Raw genomic sequence first — 18,130 nt, 5'->3', positions numbered from 1 at the left:
CAACAAATAAATAAAATAGAATTAGAATACAGAGTGATACAGTTAGAGGGTCAAATAAAGATGGAGTGTTTATTATTATTATTATTATTACTCGGCAAGTTCAAAAGTCTTTTATTTTGCCGCTCCGTGGCGTTGTGACATCATTTATTCTGCGCCGCGAGACGTTTTCGTTTTGCTGTTATTTTGACTGATGAAAGGTTTGTGTTTTGAGCCCTTAAGCAATTAAGGTGTATAAAACGTTCCCAAGTGTATTAAAGTTGTGCTCAACAACATGGTAATATTTCCGACAGCACTTTGTGTTGGTAATTTTGAACGTAGTATTGTAGCTTTGTCTAGTGCTGCATAACGTTAGTTTGTTTCTCGTAAATAGCGGCAAAATGTGTGACTTTTATTTTTCTGGGCAAAGCGCATCCACACATTAGGAACAGAGTGAATCACTTATCCCTTATTTCTGATGACTATATCTTAAAGGTGACAAAGAAAAGTTTCCAGGCAATTAGGAGCTCTGAGATCTGGCTGACATAACTGTTGTAAAGATGGAGTTTATTAAAGTGGAGATTGTGGACATGAGTGATCCAGAACCGTGCAAAGTGAAGGATGAAGATACTGAGGAACAGAGAGGTTGGTGTCCATTTATGATTCTTAATGATTGATGAGAAACATTAAAGTAAGCTTGTTGCATTTATGCATTTGGGAGATGATTTTATCCAAAGCAAGATAGGTTTCATTTGAGGTACATGCTTTATCCATTTATGCATTCTCTGAGAACTGAATCATGTCCTTGTCATTGCTATGTTCTGATATACTAAAGGAATACACTAATGAAGTGTTAGCAAATTTTCCAGACTTGAAAATCATAAAAGATGCAAAACGACATAATTAAATGCATTCTGATTCTAACAGAGAAACTGACTAAATCTAAACGGCCTTAAAGGGGTGGTTGACTGGTTCTTTTCTAGGCTTGATTATGCTTATGGGGTGCAGTCTAACATGTGTTAATGCTTTGTTTTTAAAAACTACTGCATTATTTTTAACGTAATCTACCTTTATTCTACACCGCTCTGTCCCTTCTCCGATGAACGCTCCCATGATTTCCTGGTTTTATGAAGCCCCTCCCTCAGAAATATGCATGGTCTCTGATTGGTCAGCTGGCTTCGGTGTAATTGGCTAAACCGCCTCTAAACGTCCCGCCCCTCAGCTCAGCTGCATGTGCTCCGGTTGTATTGTAAACAATGGCGTCATCTATATTGCTTATCAATTTGAGCCCGATTGAGAGGCGGAGGATATCAGTGAAGAGGATCATGCAGAACCTGTGCAAGCACGGCTCTTAATGGTATGTTTTTGTTTGTTGTTGTCTCATACTTGCGCTGTTATTTGTAAATGCTATTGCTTATGTTAGCTTTTAATATACTGTTTTATCCTGATTAAAGCTTTAATACAGCATAGCAACCGCACGCGCATCCATGTTGAACGCTTCTCCTAACAATGTGAAAAATATCTGTCTATCTATACTCAAGGGCTTTTCCCACTTGCAATTGTTAATTCATTAACAGGCGTTTCACACTGTACATTCCTAAACTCCGAGTTAACGTTATTATTTGCATATTTGCGGTGTCACTGATTTGACGAACAGCATGCAACCTGTTTACACGGCTTTTCCAGCATCTTGCCAGTTATAAAAAAAATAGGGATGCACGATATGAAAAATTTTAACCGATACTGATAATGAAGTCCTTCTCATGGCTGATACCGATAACCGATAAGTTCACATTTTTATATTATAATTTTCATATAATCTGCAGTTTGTGTACCCAGGAGAATACAAAATCTAAGATGCACTGATGAAACTGATATTTTAGTAGCTCTGGCCTAACTATAATAGCAAACATTAGTCCTGACTCATTTTTATTTTTTGTGTAAGGCATCACAATACTTAGTAACAGAAATGGTTTGACAGAACTATGGTTTATCTGCAATTAACAACTCATTAACAACAAATTTATATTCAAATATTTCATGCATAAAAAAATGCATCTATTCAACCTTTTTAGTGCATGAGGATGAGGAAGTTATATAGGGACTTTAAGCAACAGCTGCGAATGGAAGTACAGAAGTACGGTCATAACCCCGCGTAAAGTGCTAACACCGTTTTCAAATTACAGGTGTGAAACGTTTCTTTACCCGGGGTTAAAAGCGGTGTTTAGAACGATGATAACCTGGGGTTAAGTGCAGTGTGAAAAGCTCTATAAAGTGTATAATTGGAACAGTTAATTGTTGGAGCTGATGATCTGAATGAGAGAGAGAGAGATGCAGAGCGTGTGCAGAGCAGGGGATGCGAGGAACAGGATTAAGAAGCTCTGCTTTAGAACATTGATCTTGAAACTTGTGAATCCATTAGAATCGTTAGAAGACAGAATCGCAATTCATAAATGAATAGATTTTTACGTGCACCCCTTCTTTTCCTCTTCTCTAAAGCAGCGCAGCATGACCTTGCCCCCTTTGCTGCGTGTTCCCGGGGTGGGGTTTATCAGGGTTTGTGACGTCACAGTCCCGGGAAGTAACACGTTGTAGTCCCTACGAGCTGTTTTTGTAGGCATTAAGCTGCCATAATTTTAAAAGATGATATCTCCGTTTGCACTGAACTTTCAGCGTCATAACTTTGCAGATATTGTTTATGCTCAAACAGCAACATTACACACTAACTAAGGTTAAAAATGTGAAGTTGCAATCAACCACCCTTTTAAGATTTAATATCAGTAGTGTTAACATGAGAATGTCAGAATTAGAGGTCGACTGATAGTGGATTTTACTGATACTGATAGCTAGGTTGGACCACACTGGTCTATACCGATTAATCAAATAATAGTTTTTAAAATGGATACTGAACATGCTTTCAGATGGAGCAGCATTTACTACACAGAGCCGTAGTTCACTGACAAGCTAAGCAAACAGCTTTCATAAATTGCAGAACAATATCTTCGATTTCATTATCGCACGATTTAGTGATGTTCATTTTGCATCCGTTAACTGTTAACCGACCGATAAGAATTTTGACTGATTAATACAATCAGTTAAATGATTTAAAGTCACTTATTTATTTATTTATTTATTTTATTTTTTCAGTAATTTATCAAAATATTTTAAAAGGTTTGCTGCATGGTTAAAATAAGATATGCGTATAAAAAAAAAAATGTTTTTTAGAGGTTAAAAAAAACCCCCCATAAGTCGCATTTTATTTTTTCATTCAGAAATAGGCCGACACGAATTACAAACATTATAATAAACACTGTAACCATAGCTAGGCTATTTTAGTTCCCCTCACTCCACAACAAATCCTTTCAATTAACAGTAGGCTATTTAGAAAAGAATAAAAATTTAAAATGTAAGAAGCTATAGCTATATAAACGACAAACCAAAACGAATTAATTTAAGCTAAAATGAAACTGAAACCAATGTTGGGTCTCTCGTTCGACACAAAATCAAATGTTTTCAAATTCGCGATGTATCTGAATGCCAAAATATTATTTACCTTTTATGTTGGCCTACTTCACTCGTGTTCCAATATCCACGTAAAACAAATGTTTTGCATAACTTCACCGCGGTACGGTGATAACGATTAATGCCACAGATTTTACTACATATTTAAACTGAGCAGTGTCTTTTTTTTTCTCCATATGTTTAACTGATTGTTTTTTATTATGATAATGAACAGGCTGCATTGTCAAGGTAGAATGCTTAACTTTGTGCGTACATGCGGTGCTGGTGCAATCACTTCATTTTTTCCCCCCTTCTAACAGTGGAAGCACCTACTCCTTTTAGTCATGAAGATAATCGGAATTGTAAAAGGTTTACTTTTATTTGTGTACATTCACAATAAAAACGAATCTTTGTGCTTTTGTAAAATAAGCCAAAAAAAAATAGAATGCCGCTTTCTGCCATCTGATTTCCTTTCACGCAGCACAAAAATTAACCGAAACTCTGCATAGGCTACTTGTTGCACAGTTTTTCTTTTGTTTTCTTAAATTATTATTTAAGTGAAAATATATTTCTCGTATAGGCGTATTTATTTGTTATAATACATATATATATATATATATATATATATATATATATATATATATATATATATATATATATATATATATATATATATATAGCGCCTAGCTTTATTATGTTTTTCTCGCCGAAGCGCTGCAGGTGCGTGATGTGATATTTATGATGACCATGTGAATCCTCATCTTCTGTTTGCTGCTTTTTGCGCATGTAAAATGAATCCCTGGTAAACAAATGTTAGTATTTTTAACGGGTCACAGACACTTATTCTTTCTAATTTAATTCAGTTCTAATTTAAAGTAATCTTGTCGGTTAATGGTTAATAATCGGTTAACGAGCGTCAGTTGTCAGTCAAAATGAACATCCCTAGTGCGATTATATTGTCTGCGATTATGAACACGATTTTGTGCAGCTTGTCAGTGAACTTCGGCTCCGTGTAGTAAATGCTGCTCCATCTGAAAGCAGGTGATGGAGATTTATTACTAATCACAGAACCGGCTTTACTAACGATATGCGCATGACAATCGCATTCGATTAATTGTGCAGCCCTAAAATGGACATAAGTTTACTTCAAGAATGAGCAATGTGGCATAAATGAGTTTGAAGTTAGGTGTTTTAAAAAAAAAAATGGAGCAAACAGAAAGAGTAAATCCAGAAGTGCAATCTTAGAGCCACAGAAAGACAAACATTTTGCTGAAAAATGCACAATCCACAATGATACATAATGATGTGTGACATATAATGTAATTTAATGGAAAACTATGTGAATGGCACTCTGTGGCGTGGCAGGATTTTCTGAAGTTTCCCGCTCTGTGTAGCACAGCTTCACGTGTCAAAACAAACAACACAAGGTGTCAGTCATTCCTCCTCTGGAGGCCGTTCTCGCTCTGTATAATGGCAGCGGACGCTTCTCAGCCATTCCAGCAATGGACGCAACCCAGAAAACTATCAACATGGATTCTTGCAGATAGCTCCAGCAATCAACTATCAGTGCCGATTAATCGGCAAAACCGATACATCGGTCGACCTCTAGTCAGAATTACCTTTAAGCATCACTTAAATTGAAATTTACTTTAGTGTTTCTAGTTTCGCTTTTCTTGAACTGATTTATTTTGACTATTTAATATATTTTAATTTTAGACCAGATGGAGGTGAAAGAGGAAAGAGAAGAACCGAGTGACATCAAGGAGAACCACTTTATTGAAATGCCTGAAGATTTTAAAGTTGGAGAAGTGTCTTTAACTGAAACAACAGAAGCCAAACATTCTTTCTCCTGCCCTCAGTGTGAAAAGACCTTCACACATAAAGGAAACCTTAGGGATCACATAAAAATTCACATCGGAGAGAAGCCTTACGCATGCCGTCTGTGTGGAAAGAGCTTCATTCACAAAGGACACCTTAATGATCACATGAGGATTCACACGGGAGAGAAGCCTTACGCATGCCACCTGTGTGGAAAGAGCTTCACGTGTAAAGGAAGCCTTAATGGTCACATGAGAATTCACACCGGAGAAAAACCATTCACATGCCACCTGTGTGGAAAGAGTTTCACATGTAAAGGAAGCCTTACTTGTCATGTCCGGATTCACACTGGAGAGAAGCCTTTCACTTGCCCTCAGTGTGAAAAGAGCTTCTCACATAAAGGAAGCCTTAAGTGTCACATGAGAATTCACATCGAAGAAGGGCCTTTCTCATGCAGTCAGTGCGGGAAGAATTTCACACAGCAAGAATACCTTAAAAATCACATAAAGATTCACACTGGAGGGAAGCCTTTCACGTGCCATCTGTGTGGAAAGGGTTTAACGTGTAAAGGAAGCCTCAAGTGTCACATGAGAATTCACACTGGAGAAAAGCCCTTCACGTGCCTTCAGTGCGGAAAGAGCTTCACAAATAAAGGAAACCTTAAGATTCATGCAAGAATTCACACCGAAGAGAGCCCACTGACTTGCCTTCAATGTGGAAAGTGTTTCACGCATAAAGAAAACCTTAAATGTCACATGAGAGTCCACACTGGAGAGAAGCCGTTCACTTGTCATCAGTGCGGAAAGAGTTTTGCTCGGAAAGTAATCCTTCAGAATCACATAAAAACTCACTCCGGAGAGAAGCCTTACACGTGCAACCAGTGTGGAAAGAGTTTCACAGATAAAGGGTATATCAAGCGTCACATGCGAAGTCACACCGGAGAGAAGCCGTTCACATGCCCTCAATGCGGAAAGAGTTTCACGCATAAAGGAAACCTTAAAATTCACATCAGAATTCACACCGGAGAGAAACCCTCCAAGTGTCCTCAATGCGGAAAGAGCTTCACACATAAAGGACAGCTTAAGGATCACATGAGAATCCACACCGGAGAAAAGCCCTACACGTGTCCTCAATGCGGAAAGAGCTTCAAATGTAAAGGACACCTTAAGACGCACATAAGGACTCACACTGGAGAGAAGCCTTACTCGTGCCACGAGTGTGGCAAGAGCTTCACAGTTCAAAGAAGCCTAAACATGCACATGAAATATCATTCTGGAGAGAAATTACATGAGTGCTCTGAGTGCGGCAAGAGGTTTGCAGAGAGCAACACTTTCAAAACTCATTTGCTCATTCACTCAGGAGAACGGCCATTTAGTTGTGATCAGTGCGGGAAAAAGTTTATTCTGGCGGCGCGATTAAAAGCACACCTGAAGCTTCATACGGATGAGAGACCCTACTTATGCTCTTTGTGCGGAGAGAGTTTCAAACTGCTCGGCAGCTTAAAATCGCACCAGAAAATACACGCCAGTGAGAAATCGCATGTGTGTCCTGAGTGCGGTAAGGCTTTTACCAGAGCGACATACTTGAAACGGCACCAGCGGACCCACACTGGAGAAAACCCTGGGAAGGGTTCATTAGTTCAAGAACCCTAAAACCACAAGAATGCATACTGGAGAGAAGCCAAGCCAAGGATTGTCAGTGTAGCTCTTTGGTGGACTGGCATTCAACCTGACTGTGTGACTCTACATTGGACAAGTGATTTGGAAAATGGATTTTAAGCATATTGAGTTATCTACTGCTTCACATTATCCAGAGTAGAGCAATGCAAAGTTTGTCTTCAGTATGAGTAAACAGTGTGAGATTCAGATGTAGACAAAAGTAGAATTTTGTCCAAAATGGTGCTTTTATCTAAGAGGGGTTAAATAACCTAATGGTGATATTTGTGCTCTTCAAACAAATGTAAGGCAAGTCAAAATACTAGCTAAATATGCCATTTATGCCACTAAGACAGTACAGTTTGGCGAAAGTTTTGTGATTTTGACACATGATAAATATTTAACATTCCATATCGTTGCTGCTTTAGTAAAATATAAAAGAACAAAGTGCAGAAAAAAATATTGAAATCCCAGTTCTCATGTTCAAAAGAACAACTCGAATTCCGGAAATGTTGGGACGTTTTTTGAATTTGAATAAAAGGAAAACTAAAAGAATTTCAAATTACACGAGCCAGTATTTTATTCACAATAGAACATAGATAACATAACAAATGTTTAAACTGAGAAATTTTACAATTTTATGCACAAAATGAGCTCATTTCAAATTTGAGCCTGCTACAGGTCTCAAAATAGTTGGGACGGGGGCATGTTTATCATGGTGTAGCATCTCCTCTTCTTTTCAAAATAGTTTGAAGACGTCTGGGCATCGAGGTTATGAGTTTCTGGAGTTTTGGTGTTGGAATTTGGTCCCATTCTTTCCTGATATAGGTTTCCAGCTGCTGAAGAGTTTGTGGTCGTCTTTGATGTATTTTTCATTTAATGATGCGCCAAATGTTGTCTATAGGTGAAAGATCTGGACTGCAGGCAGGCCAATTCAGCACCTGGACTCTTCTGCTACGAAGGCATGCTGTTGTAATAGTTGCAGTATGTAATTTTGCATTGTCCTGCTGAAATAGACGTTGTCTGGAGGGGAGCATATGTTGCTATAAAACCTTTATATACCTTTCAGCATTCATAGTGCCTTCCAAAACATGCAAGCTGCCCATACCGTATGCACTTATGCACCCCCATACCATCAGAGATGCTGGATTTTGAACAGAACGCTGATAACACGCTGGAAGGTCTCCCTCCTCTTTAGCCCGGAGGACACGACGTCCGTGATTTCCAACAAGAATGTCAAATTTGGACTCGTCTGACCATAGAACACTTTTCCACTTTGAAACAGTGCATTTTAAATGAGCCTTGGCCCACAGGACACGACGGTGCTTCTGGACCATGTTCACATATGGCTTCCTTTGTGCATGATTTCTGGAAGTATTTCTGGGCCCATTTAGTAATGTCAATGACAGAATCATGCCGATGAGTGATGCAGTGCCGTCTGAGGGCCCGAAGACCACGGGCATCCAACAAAGGTCTTCAGCTTTGTCCCTTACGCACAGATATTTCTCCAGTTTCTCTTAATCTTTTGATGATGTTATGCACTGTAGATGATGAGATTTGCAAAGCCTTTGCAATTTGACATTGAGGAACGTTGTTTTTAAAGTATTCCACAATATTTTTATGCACTCTTTCACAGATTGGAGAGCCTCTGCCCATCTTTACTTCTGAGAGACTCTGCCTCTCTAAGACATCCCTTTTATAGCTAATCATGTTACAGACCTGATGTCAATTAACTTAATTAGTTGCCAGATGTTCTCCCAGCTGAATCTTTTCAAAATGTCTTGCTTTTTCAGCCCTTTGTTGCCCCCGTGTCAACTTTTTTGAGACCTGAAGCAGGCATCAAATTTGAAATGAGCTTGTTTAGTGGATAAAAGTGTAAAATTTCTCCGTTTAAACATTTATGTTCTCTATGTTCTATTGTGAATAAAATATTGGCTCATGTGATTTGAAAGTCTTTTATTTGTCATTTTATTCAAATTTAAAAAAATGTCCCAACATTTCCGGAATTCGGGTTGTACAAAAACTGACAAGCAATTCTTGTTGATGCCCATAATTAAAAGAATAGTTCATCCAATAATTAAAATAAAATTTGCTGTTAATTTAGGTACTCCCAGGCCTTGCAAGATGGTGATTTTTTTTTTTTTCTTCAGTAAAACCGTAAAGAAGATTTTTAAGTCAACGGCTATCGTCACTTTGAGAGTGAAAAAAGCATATCAAGGAGCACAAAATGAATAACCGTGGCTCCTGATGATATATTGAGGTCTTATGAAGCGAAACGATGAGTCTGTGCAAGAAACTGAACATTATTTACAACATTATTACCTTTAATCCAGAGCCTCAGGCAAACGGTCCGGAGTGATTTTCAGTTAACAAACTAATCGTTCTTTTGAACTGGTTCTTTTTAATGAACTCAATGAACAAGTTCAACAAATCGGACTGAACTGTCTGAAACAGTTTGTGGCTCAAGTAGCACAGATCTACAAGTTACTAAATCAATACTTGCTTTCAGATGCCTGACAGTCACTCTGACTGGAAATTAGCAGAAATAGCGGTGAATCTGAGCCTGTGATGAATGAACTGATTCAGTGCTCCAGTTCCTCCAGCAGTCACTGAACTCAGGAAACAATTCGACTCGGACCGAAGACCAATGAGACGCTGATCTGCGCATGTGTGAACCGAACACTTTAATGAAGGGGCCAAATTAATGTTTTTATGATTTCTCATTGTTTATGTAAAAAGTTGAGTGGATTAAGTTTAATCACCAAGGATGGTTTCAACCAACAAAATCTTCTTTACTGTTCTAGCTAAGGAAAAAAAACACCTACATCTGGGATTGCCTGCGAGTGAGTAAATTAACAGCAAATTTATGGGAAACTATCCATTTTCCATGCTTTGCTGTAAATTGAAAAAGCAAGCTACTCATTAAAGATGCACATACTTGAGTTTTCTCTTTTAAAAGTGTTGCGTGAAAAAGAAACCCAGTTCTCTTTGTAATCACATTGCCATAGCTGTAGTTATTACAGTCTGAAAGCAGCATATATTCCCTACTTTGTAAACATGTTTGTATTGCATGTCTTAGTCCTTTAGTAAAATAATTGTCTCTTGTATGCCTGTATGATTGCTGAATGACAATAAAGTTAATCTTGACTTATGCTATTGGCATTTTTTACCTTGAGGTCCTTTATACTAATTAGCATGTTATAATTTCACATATTTAGCCAGCTGGCTTGATAGTCTTGCTACTCTTATTGTATACTATTATTATATATTTTGGTATAAAATACTGTGATACCATTAACATAAAAAGTGCTTTAAGTCTTTCACTTACTTTTAAGTAGACAATGTTACATTCATGATTATTGCAAATCTTTACAAAACTGTCAGAATTGATCTATAGTTGTTTATGTTTTAAATAGCTTGAGGGTTTATCAAGCTCATTGTTTTCAGTCAGCTTTATGGCAAACATATCGTCCGTATTTTCTGATTTTATCATAAGGGGAATTTCAATCTTGTGACTGACGTTTACACATTTTATACAGTAAATTCTGGTGATCAGAATGTTGTAATTTCACGGACATATGACGTTGTAGTTACTTCGTCAATAAGAAATTACCAAAATATTACAACCATAAGATGTCGATTTTTAAAAAAATAGTTTTTCGTGATTATAGGACCTTTAAATGGTCTTTTATTTTGACGCTGTCGCGTCGTGACGTCAGAACGTCTGCGCCGGAACTCCGCCGTCTGCTGTTCTTCATCGGAGGAAATGTGTTTGTTTTGAGTCGTTAAGGATTTAAGGTGTAAGCAACTTTTAGCACGATTCATAGTTGTTTAAACAAAGGTATTCCGACAACTTGGTATTATTGCAATTTTTTTGTTTTTTGGTAAAAAGAAGTCAATGTTAAACGGAATACTGCAATGATTTGTTTGCTGATAGTTTATCTCACGTAAATGGCGCCAAAATATATCGGTGTTATTTTCTGAGTGAATCGCGTCAACACATGAGGAACAGTAGTGATTTACTTAGCTTTTCTTTTTCTTTCTACTGGTTTTTCTCATTGAAAGCCTCTAGACAAGCAGCAAAACTCCACAGGAGTAACAGCTGTGATACTTTACATGGAAAGATGGGGTTTATTAAAGAGGAGCCTGAGGACATAAGTGATCCAGAGCCATGCAGAGAGAAAGAGGAAGAAACCGAGGAACTAATAGGTTGGTAATGATTATGATTTTTCAGGAATGTCACAGTATATTTGCTTTACATATGCCCAGGTAAAAATAAAGTGTACTTGAATGCACTTAAAAAATACTTAAAGACAAGCATTTGTAGAACATTCTTATTTTTTTGTGCTAAATAAAATTGTAAAAGTTGTACATTATAAATACGTTGATTAAAAGTGTAGGCTATTTCTACTTCAGTAGTACCTCAGTGCAATTGCAACATTTGAATTTAGTTTTACAGACAAATTGATTTTAGTGCATTAAAATATACTACTGCAAAAATATACAGAGGACTTTTATTGGTGTATTTCTTAAAAGTGAGCTTTGAATGATTTAAAAAATGTGTTATGTTAGTACACTTTTATATAGTTATCTTAAGTTTAAATTAAATTGACTGTATTTAAAATATATTAGTGATGTTATAATTATAAGTACATTTTCCCAACTGTGCTATTTAAGTACACTTAATATAAATACACTAGTTAGCGCTAACACTTAAATTGATTTAAAGTGTATTCAGAAAGTACCAGAAGTGTTTTATAATTGCATTGCTTAAAAGTGTGCTATGATCGCTTTACTTAAAATTTGAATGGATTTTTATATATACTATCACTAAGTTCTATTTGGATTTTCATGAAAAATCCAGTAGAAATGTATTACGTAAAACACTGTACCTAGGTGAAAAGACATGCAGTAAAATACACTTTATTTCAGTACAATTCCATAATGTACTTAAAGTGCTCTTTTCGCACACTAATGTTGTACTTAATATACAAAAAATGATTCTTTAGTACTTCTAAAGATAATCTTATGAACATCTAAGTGTACTCAACTGTGCTATTTTGGGACACCATGAATATGAACTAAAATGTGCTTTTAACATACTTTCTCTGTTTAAAAAAAAAAAAAAAATTATATATATATATGTATATATGTATAATTTTTATAGCTATATAAAAATGTGGGAAATACAATAGAAATACATTTTTATATATTCATTATACTATATATTATTCTCATATTTGAAATAATTAAGTGTATTTTCTACGTGTGATGAGTATATTTAAGTGTATGAAAGATGGTTCAAGTGTACTACAAGTGGAAACAAATTAATTTTTTTTTTTACAGAGAAAGTATGTTAAAATCACATTTTAGCACCGATGTTGCCAGGTCTAAATATCATGACTTCTAACTCAAGGGAGATAGAGTTGTGTATCATCTGCATAGCAATGAAACGAGATGCCGTATTTCCTAAAATTGAACCCTAACGGAAGTAGATATAATGAAAATAAAACGGGTCCAATAATGAACCCTGAGGGACACCACACGAGAATGATGCAGAAGGTGATACAAAATCCCTAAGGTGGACTGAAACTTCTGTCAGACAAATAAGATCTAAACCATAATCAAAAGATGTATCTTTATACATCTATAGACTCATGTTTACAGTACGCAGTATAAATTTAACATGGCTAAATGTTAGGGCTGCGAAAATAAATTGATGCATCGTGAATCGAGAAATAATTCCGCATCGATTCGGAACTTTTCCGAATGCATGGTGATTCTTTCTCGAGTTGATTCTGAGCTTAATTTTGAACAGCAGATGGCGCTGCATGCTTTAGAAACAGCTGTACTCTGCTCGTTTCCAAATCCTTACACGCACTTGAAACTAAAATAATCATTCATAAAATTCTAAAAGGTTGAAGCAAATTATAAGGGTGTTCACAGTGGGCTGTTTACATTAATCTTGCGTCATAATATTGATTTAATACAACAGTTCATTAAACAAGAAGTTAATATTAAGTGACTTATATTGTCCGACTACAACACTATTGCCTTATTTTGCTTCAGTTTCAGACAAAGTCACATCTGAGCCGCTGCACATCTCCATTCAAACACAGCGGTGTTTCGTTCTGAATGAACTGTGTTTTTAAACGAATCTAGTGAGTCAATGATTCAATTACCCATTCATAAAGACAGTGAGATGCTTCATTCCTGAATGAATCGGCCGTTCGAACGAATCAATTAAATGAATGATTCAGTGATAAAATCAGTGACTTGCCGCCACCTGGTGGCAGTTTTAATTTAATTTAAGTATCTTTTCTGTTATTTAAATCATTTAATATTTCTGTATTCAAAATTATATATTTAAAACATTAACCTCAACATGAATTTATGAATTGCACTCATGCCGCCTCTGAGCCTCATTAAATGTCTGAAAATACACCTACAAGCCACTTTTGTGTTCTTCTGTGCCACCTCTGTAGTACAAATTTATTTCTTAAATACTGATTTAATTTTATTAGTAACTTATTCTTATTCTACTTATTCTGTTGTTTTAATTAAAAAAAAAACATTACAAAGGTTAAAACAAAATTCCCCGTTAATCACTTTGAGTCAAATATCACTTTGTAATAGGAAGGTTAATTATTTGATCAGAATTTTTGATTGTTGATTAGAAGGTGCTCCTAAATTTTTGACCGTGCTCCTAAATGTTTTAAATTAGGAGCACAAGCGCTCCTAAAATTAAAAGTAAGCGTAGAGCCCTGCATCTACTTTCCTGTATATATGCATCTATATACATAACTACATTATACATAACAAAAATAACTCTTTTACCATCTTAAACGTGACATCCTCCGGGTTTGAGCACAGTGATTGAACAGCATTATGTAGATAAGATTGGAGAAGAACCATAGTAAACACTGCGCAATAATAAAAACAATAAAATTAAAATAGTCGAGTATTTCTCCAGCAGTAACATGAGCAGCCGTGGGCAGATTCTCGTCAGTTATCTCATGACTGTCGCGACACCGACAACAACGCTTACATAATGTTTCACATTAAAATGGAAGATTACACACATGGTAGTGCATCATCTGTTAAATAGATTATTTTAACTGAGAATCTGCCCACGGCTGCTTATGTTACTGCTGGAGAAATACTCGGAATATAGTGTTTTAATTTTATTTTTAATTAATTTTGATTAATTATTGCGTAATGTACTGTTATAATAAACACTTGTTGAACGCCGATTTTATTGCTCTAATGTGATATGTTGTTTGTATGCTATTCTTGCATTTAAGTAAAAAGCTGGTCTGTCTCTGAAGTATTGTGCATACATACGCCTATGCACTCCCATTTAAATCATGAAATATGCGTCGGAATATCATGAGAACATTTTTCCTCGTTTCGTCATACCCGATTAATGATTGAAAACTGTGATTAATATGTTTTAATGAAACATCTTTGATGAATTGTTCATTAATAAATCACAACAACCCCGTGCTACAGGCATTGCCATTAATACAGGCTACAGCGGAAGTTATTTTACACAACTACTCGAAGCTTCCGGTTTTCGAATGCAGACTGTGAAAAAGGCTCATTCTCGGGATCTGAATCCAGATCAAACTGATATGGTAATATTGACGCCATCCGGAACTTGCTGCTTTGGCAAGGGGCGGGACGGCACTGAAACACCGTCTAAGCTGTTCACCAATCACAACGCACTGGGACAGCTAACCAATCACAACACATTTAGTTTTTCGGAAGGTGGGCCTTCAACAAACCCGGAACTAATCGAGCCGTTTGTGCCAGGCTGGGGAGAAATGTATTGTAATAATGTAAATTATGTGAAAAATAATGCGTTTTTACCGATCATGAGAGCATGTTTTAGTACACCCACAAAACAAAAACAAAACTTTGTAAAAGAGCATAATAGGACCCTTTTAATCAAAATGTGATATGTTCCTAAATGTTCCTAAATGTTCTTAAATGGACAGTTCACCCAAAAATGAAAATTCTGGCAACCCACCAGCTGACGGTAGCCATTGACTTTCATAATAATTTTTTTTCCCCATACTATGGAAGTCAGTGGCTGCAGTCAACTGTTTGGTTACCCACTAAAAAATACTTTCTTTTGTGCTCAACAGAGGAAAGAAACTCCTACTGTTTTGTAATAACATGAGGGTGAGTAAATGATAACAGAATTGTCATTTTTGGGTGAACTGTACCTTTAAGACGGTGCTTAAATAGACTTGGTGACTCGGAGGTACTTGAGCGCTTTGATTGAAAGTAGTGATTGACCTGCAAAGTTTTGAGTGCCACTTTCTTGTTTCACCTTTCTTGAACAGTTTTTAATAATTGAATGTTAATTGCAGGCCTGAAGGAAGTGAAAGAGGAGAGTCAAGAGCCTAATAAAGTTGAAGACAACCACTATTTTCAGAAACTTGAAACAGAAGAAAACTCTCAGCCTGCAAATCTCTCGCAAAAAGGACACGTTAAAAATCATGCCAGAAAGAAGCCTATAACATGCAGTCATTGTGGAAAGAATTTCAGTCACAAAGGACAATTTAATATTCACATGAGGATGCACACTGGAGAGAAGCCCTTTGTGTGTCCTCCGTGTGGAAAGAGGTTTATTCATAGGGGACATCTTAACGAACACTTAAGGATTCACACCGGAGAGAAGCCGTTCACATGCACTCTCTGTGGAAAGTGTTTCACGCATCAAGCAAGCCTGAAGTGTCACATGAAAATCCACACTAAAAAGAATCCGTTCACATGCCCTCAATGTGGAAAGAGTTTCCTTCATAAAGGACACCTTAATGAACACTTAAGGATTCACACCGGAGAGAAGCCGTTCACATGCCCTCACTGTGGAAAGTGTTTCGCACATAAAGCAAGCCTGATGTGGCACATGAGAATCCACACTAAAGAAAGTCCCTTAACTTGCTGTCAGTGTGGGAAAAGTTTCACGCAGCAAGAAAAACTTAAGCGTCACATGAAAATCCACACTAAAAAGAATCTGTTCACATGCCCTCAGTGTGGAAAGAGTTTCGTTAATAAAGGACACCTTAATGATCACTTACGAGTTCACACCGGAGAGAAACCGTTCACATGCTCTCAGTGTGGAAAGAGTTTCAGCCATAAAGGATACTTGAGTGTTCACCTGAGAATCCACTCTGGAGACAAGCCATATGTGTGTGATCAGTGTGGGAAGAGTTTCATTCATAAAGGACACCTTAATGAACACTTAAGAATTCACACCGGAGAAAAGCCTTTCAAATGTACTCAGTGTGGACAGAGTTTCACACACAAAGGAAGCCTAAGATTGCACATTAAAAAATATCAAACTGAAGATGGTAGAAGCCTTAAGTGTCACACGAGATGCCTAAAAAAATGCCCTCAATGTGGAAAGGGTTATAAACATAAAGGACACCTTAAGAATCATATAAGAACTCACACCGGAGATAAGCCTTGAGCCTAAAAACACGCTTAAAATGACTCTAAATGAAACCTAAATAAACCCTTTGAACTGCATAACCTGTCTGGTTTCTCCCAGACTTTTTTTCTCTACTGCTGTCTTTACAGCCCAGGTTTTTGTTATTTGCCACAGTGCCTTTGGCTTGATAATAAGACAAATATATAAAGGCACATTTTTTACGAAGCTTTATGGAATGTTTTCTGTAAAGCTGCACTGAAACAATGTACGCTGTTATTGATATAGAAGTGAAACGTTATATGAATAAAAGGTGAGAGATAAATCATTTCTTTGCGTTTTTTTTTTTTTATAATTTAAAACAAGTGCTGTCAACAGGTTAAAATAATAGCGATTTACAGGTTTTTGTGCTGTAGTTAATGCATCCACAGTAAAAAACTCAGTTTGTTTTAAGAGAAAAAAATACATATGCAGGAGTTGTGTGCATGAAACAGTTTTCAATTACATGTATAGTAAATTATGTGCGTTTCTTTTGCTTTCACATTTTCGACTGCTTGGTCCAAATGATTTGATTGCTCCCCTTGACCCGCTGGATTCCACCGATATTTGACATTTATTTTTCTCTAGTAATTTGTTACACAGAAAAGTGTCGAAGCATTTTCTTTTTTGTTATTAAAAGAATAGTTTACCCAAAAATGTTTGTCATGAAATGGTGGTAGTAAATGCCATTGTCTTCCATAGTTTAGTTACCAACATTATTCAAAATATCTTATTTTGGGTTTAACAGAAGATAGAGACTCGAACAACATGAAGGTGAGTAAATAATGACAGAATTTTCATTTTTAGATGAGCTATCCCTTTATTAAAAAGCCAAATGCTATCATACTTAATCAATTAACATCAGAAAATCTTTACTCATGAGTCCATCAATAAAATCATACAAACTTGTTTAAATAAATTATTAAATTTTATTAAATTTGGTCTTTGTACCTGTCCACACCTGGACCTGGTATTAAGATTATCTGATCACAAGTGGTCAGCTGCAACATTATGAGTTAGTATTGTGTTATTTCAGGGAGTTTAATGAAGTATGGTTTAGATCATTTTATCCCACATGGAGATGATGATGTCAATAAATGTGAATATCCAAAATAAGTGATAATATCCTAAATATCCCAGCAATAATTTATTTAGTACAAATATCAGGAGCTCAGCAGTGCATGAACTCTCTATTAGTCTTTGCTACAGCACAGTGAAAATATGCATAATCTGAAACTAGGGGAGATGTTATATTTGAAAACGAATGATCTTTTAATCTTAAAAAATGTCCACTATGAAAAAAAAAAAAAGCCATTTATACTTTTTAAATTTAGAATTTAAAATGTATTATTTATTTGTATCAAGCTCCCATAGTGTATTAATATTAATATTAATAAATAAAGGAGTCAGTGAAAATAACAAATCAGTTTATCATACAATTTATCAAATCCAACTTTTAAAATGTAGGCTAATTTAATCTGTTCTTAGTGTCATAAGTAAAGTCATGAATGATTTGTCAAATTTAGGTGCTACAGGTGAACAAAACATTGTGCAATTAAAATAATTGCCTTTCAAATGTGTATGATTATAATGAAAAAGGTCACAAATTACATTTCAAAATGTTAAAGCAGGTTCAATATTTAACACAAAATATCTGGGGCCCGTTTCAGTAAGGAGGTTCAACCAACTCTGAGTTTAAACT

The 18,130-nt window shown here is 36.1% G+C and overlaps 1 protein-coding gene across 1 annotated transcript; it reads left to right on the top strand.

Moving 5' to 3' along the window:
• Positions 1-215: 215 nt before the first annotated feature.
• LOC131522044 (zinc finger protein 420-like) lies at positions 216-16,717 on the top strand. The gene is made up of 4 exons (XM_058747263.1): positions 216-621; positions 5,194-6,924; positions 10,854-11,159; positions 15,329-16,717. The coding sequence occupies exons 1-4, from the start codon at positions 537-539 to the stop codon at positions 16,429-16,431; spliced, it is 3,225 nt and encodes a 1,074-aa protein (XP_058603246.1). The 5' UTR covers positions 216-536; the 3' UTR covers positions 16,432-16,717.
• The last annotated feature ends 1,413 nt before the right edge of the window (positions 16,718-18,130 follow it).

The sequence above is a fragment of the Onychostoma macrolepis genome, chromosome 02 (assembly GCF_012432095.1).
Source record: "Onychostoma macrolepis isolate SWU-2019 chromosome 02, ASM1243209v1, whole genome shotgun sequence".
Taxonomy (NCBI): domain Eukaryota; kingdom Metazoa; phylum Chordata; class Actinopteri; order Cypriniformes; family Cyprinidae; genus Onychostoma; species Onychostoma macrolepis.
The sequence above is the reverse complement of the archived record's forward strand: the minus strand, read 5'-3'. Positions and strand labels throughout refer to the sequence as shown.

Coding starts and splice junctions, on each gene's coding strand:
- LOC131522044 (XM_058747263.1), top strand. CDS start 537: ATGGAGTTTATTAAAGTGGAGATTGTGGACATGAGTGATCCAGAACCG. Junction 622..5,193: donor AGATACTGAGGAACAGAGAG/GTTGGTGTCCAT, acceptor TTTTAATTTTAG/ACCAGATGGAGGTGAAAGAG. Junction 6,925..10,853: donor TGGAGAAAACCCTGGGAAGG/GTTCATTAGTTC, acceptor GAAGTCAATGTT/AAACGGAATACTGCAATGAT.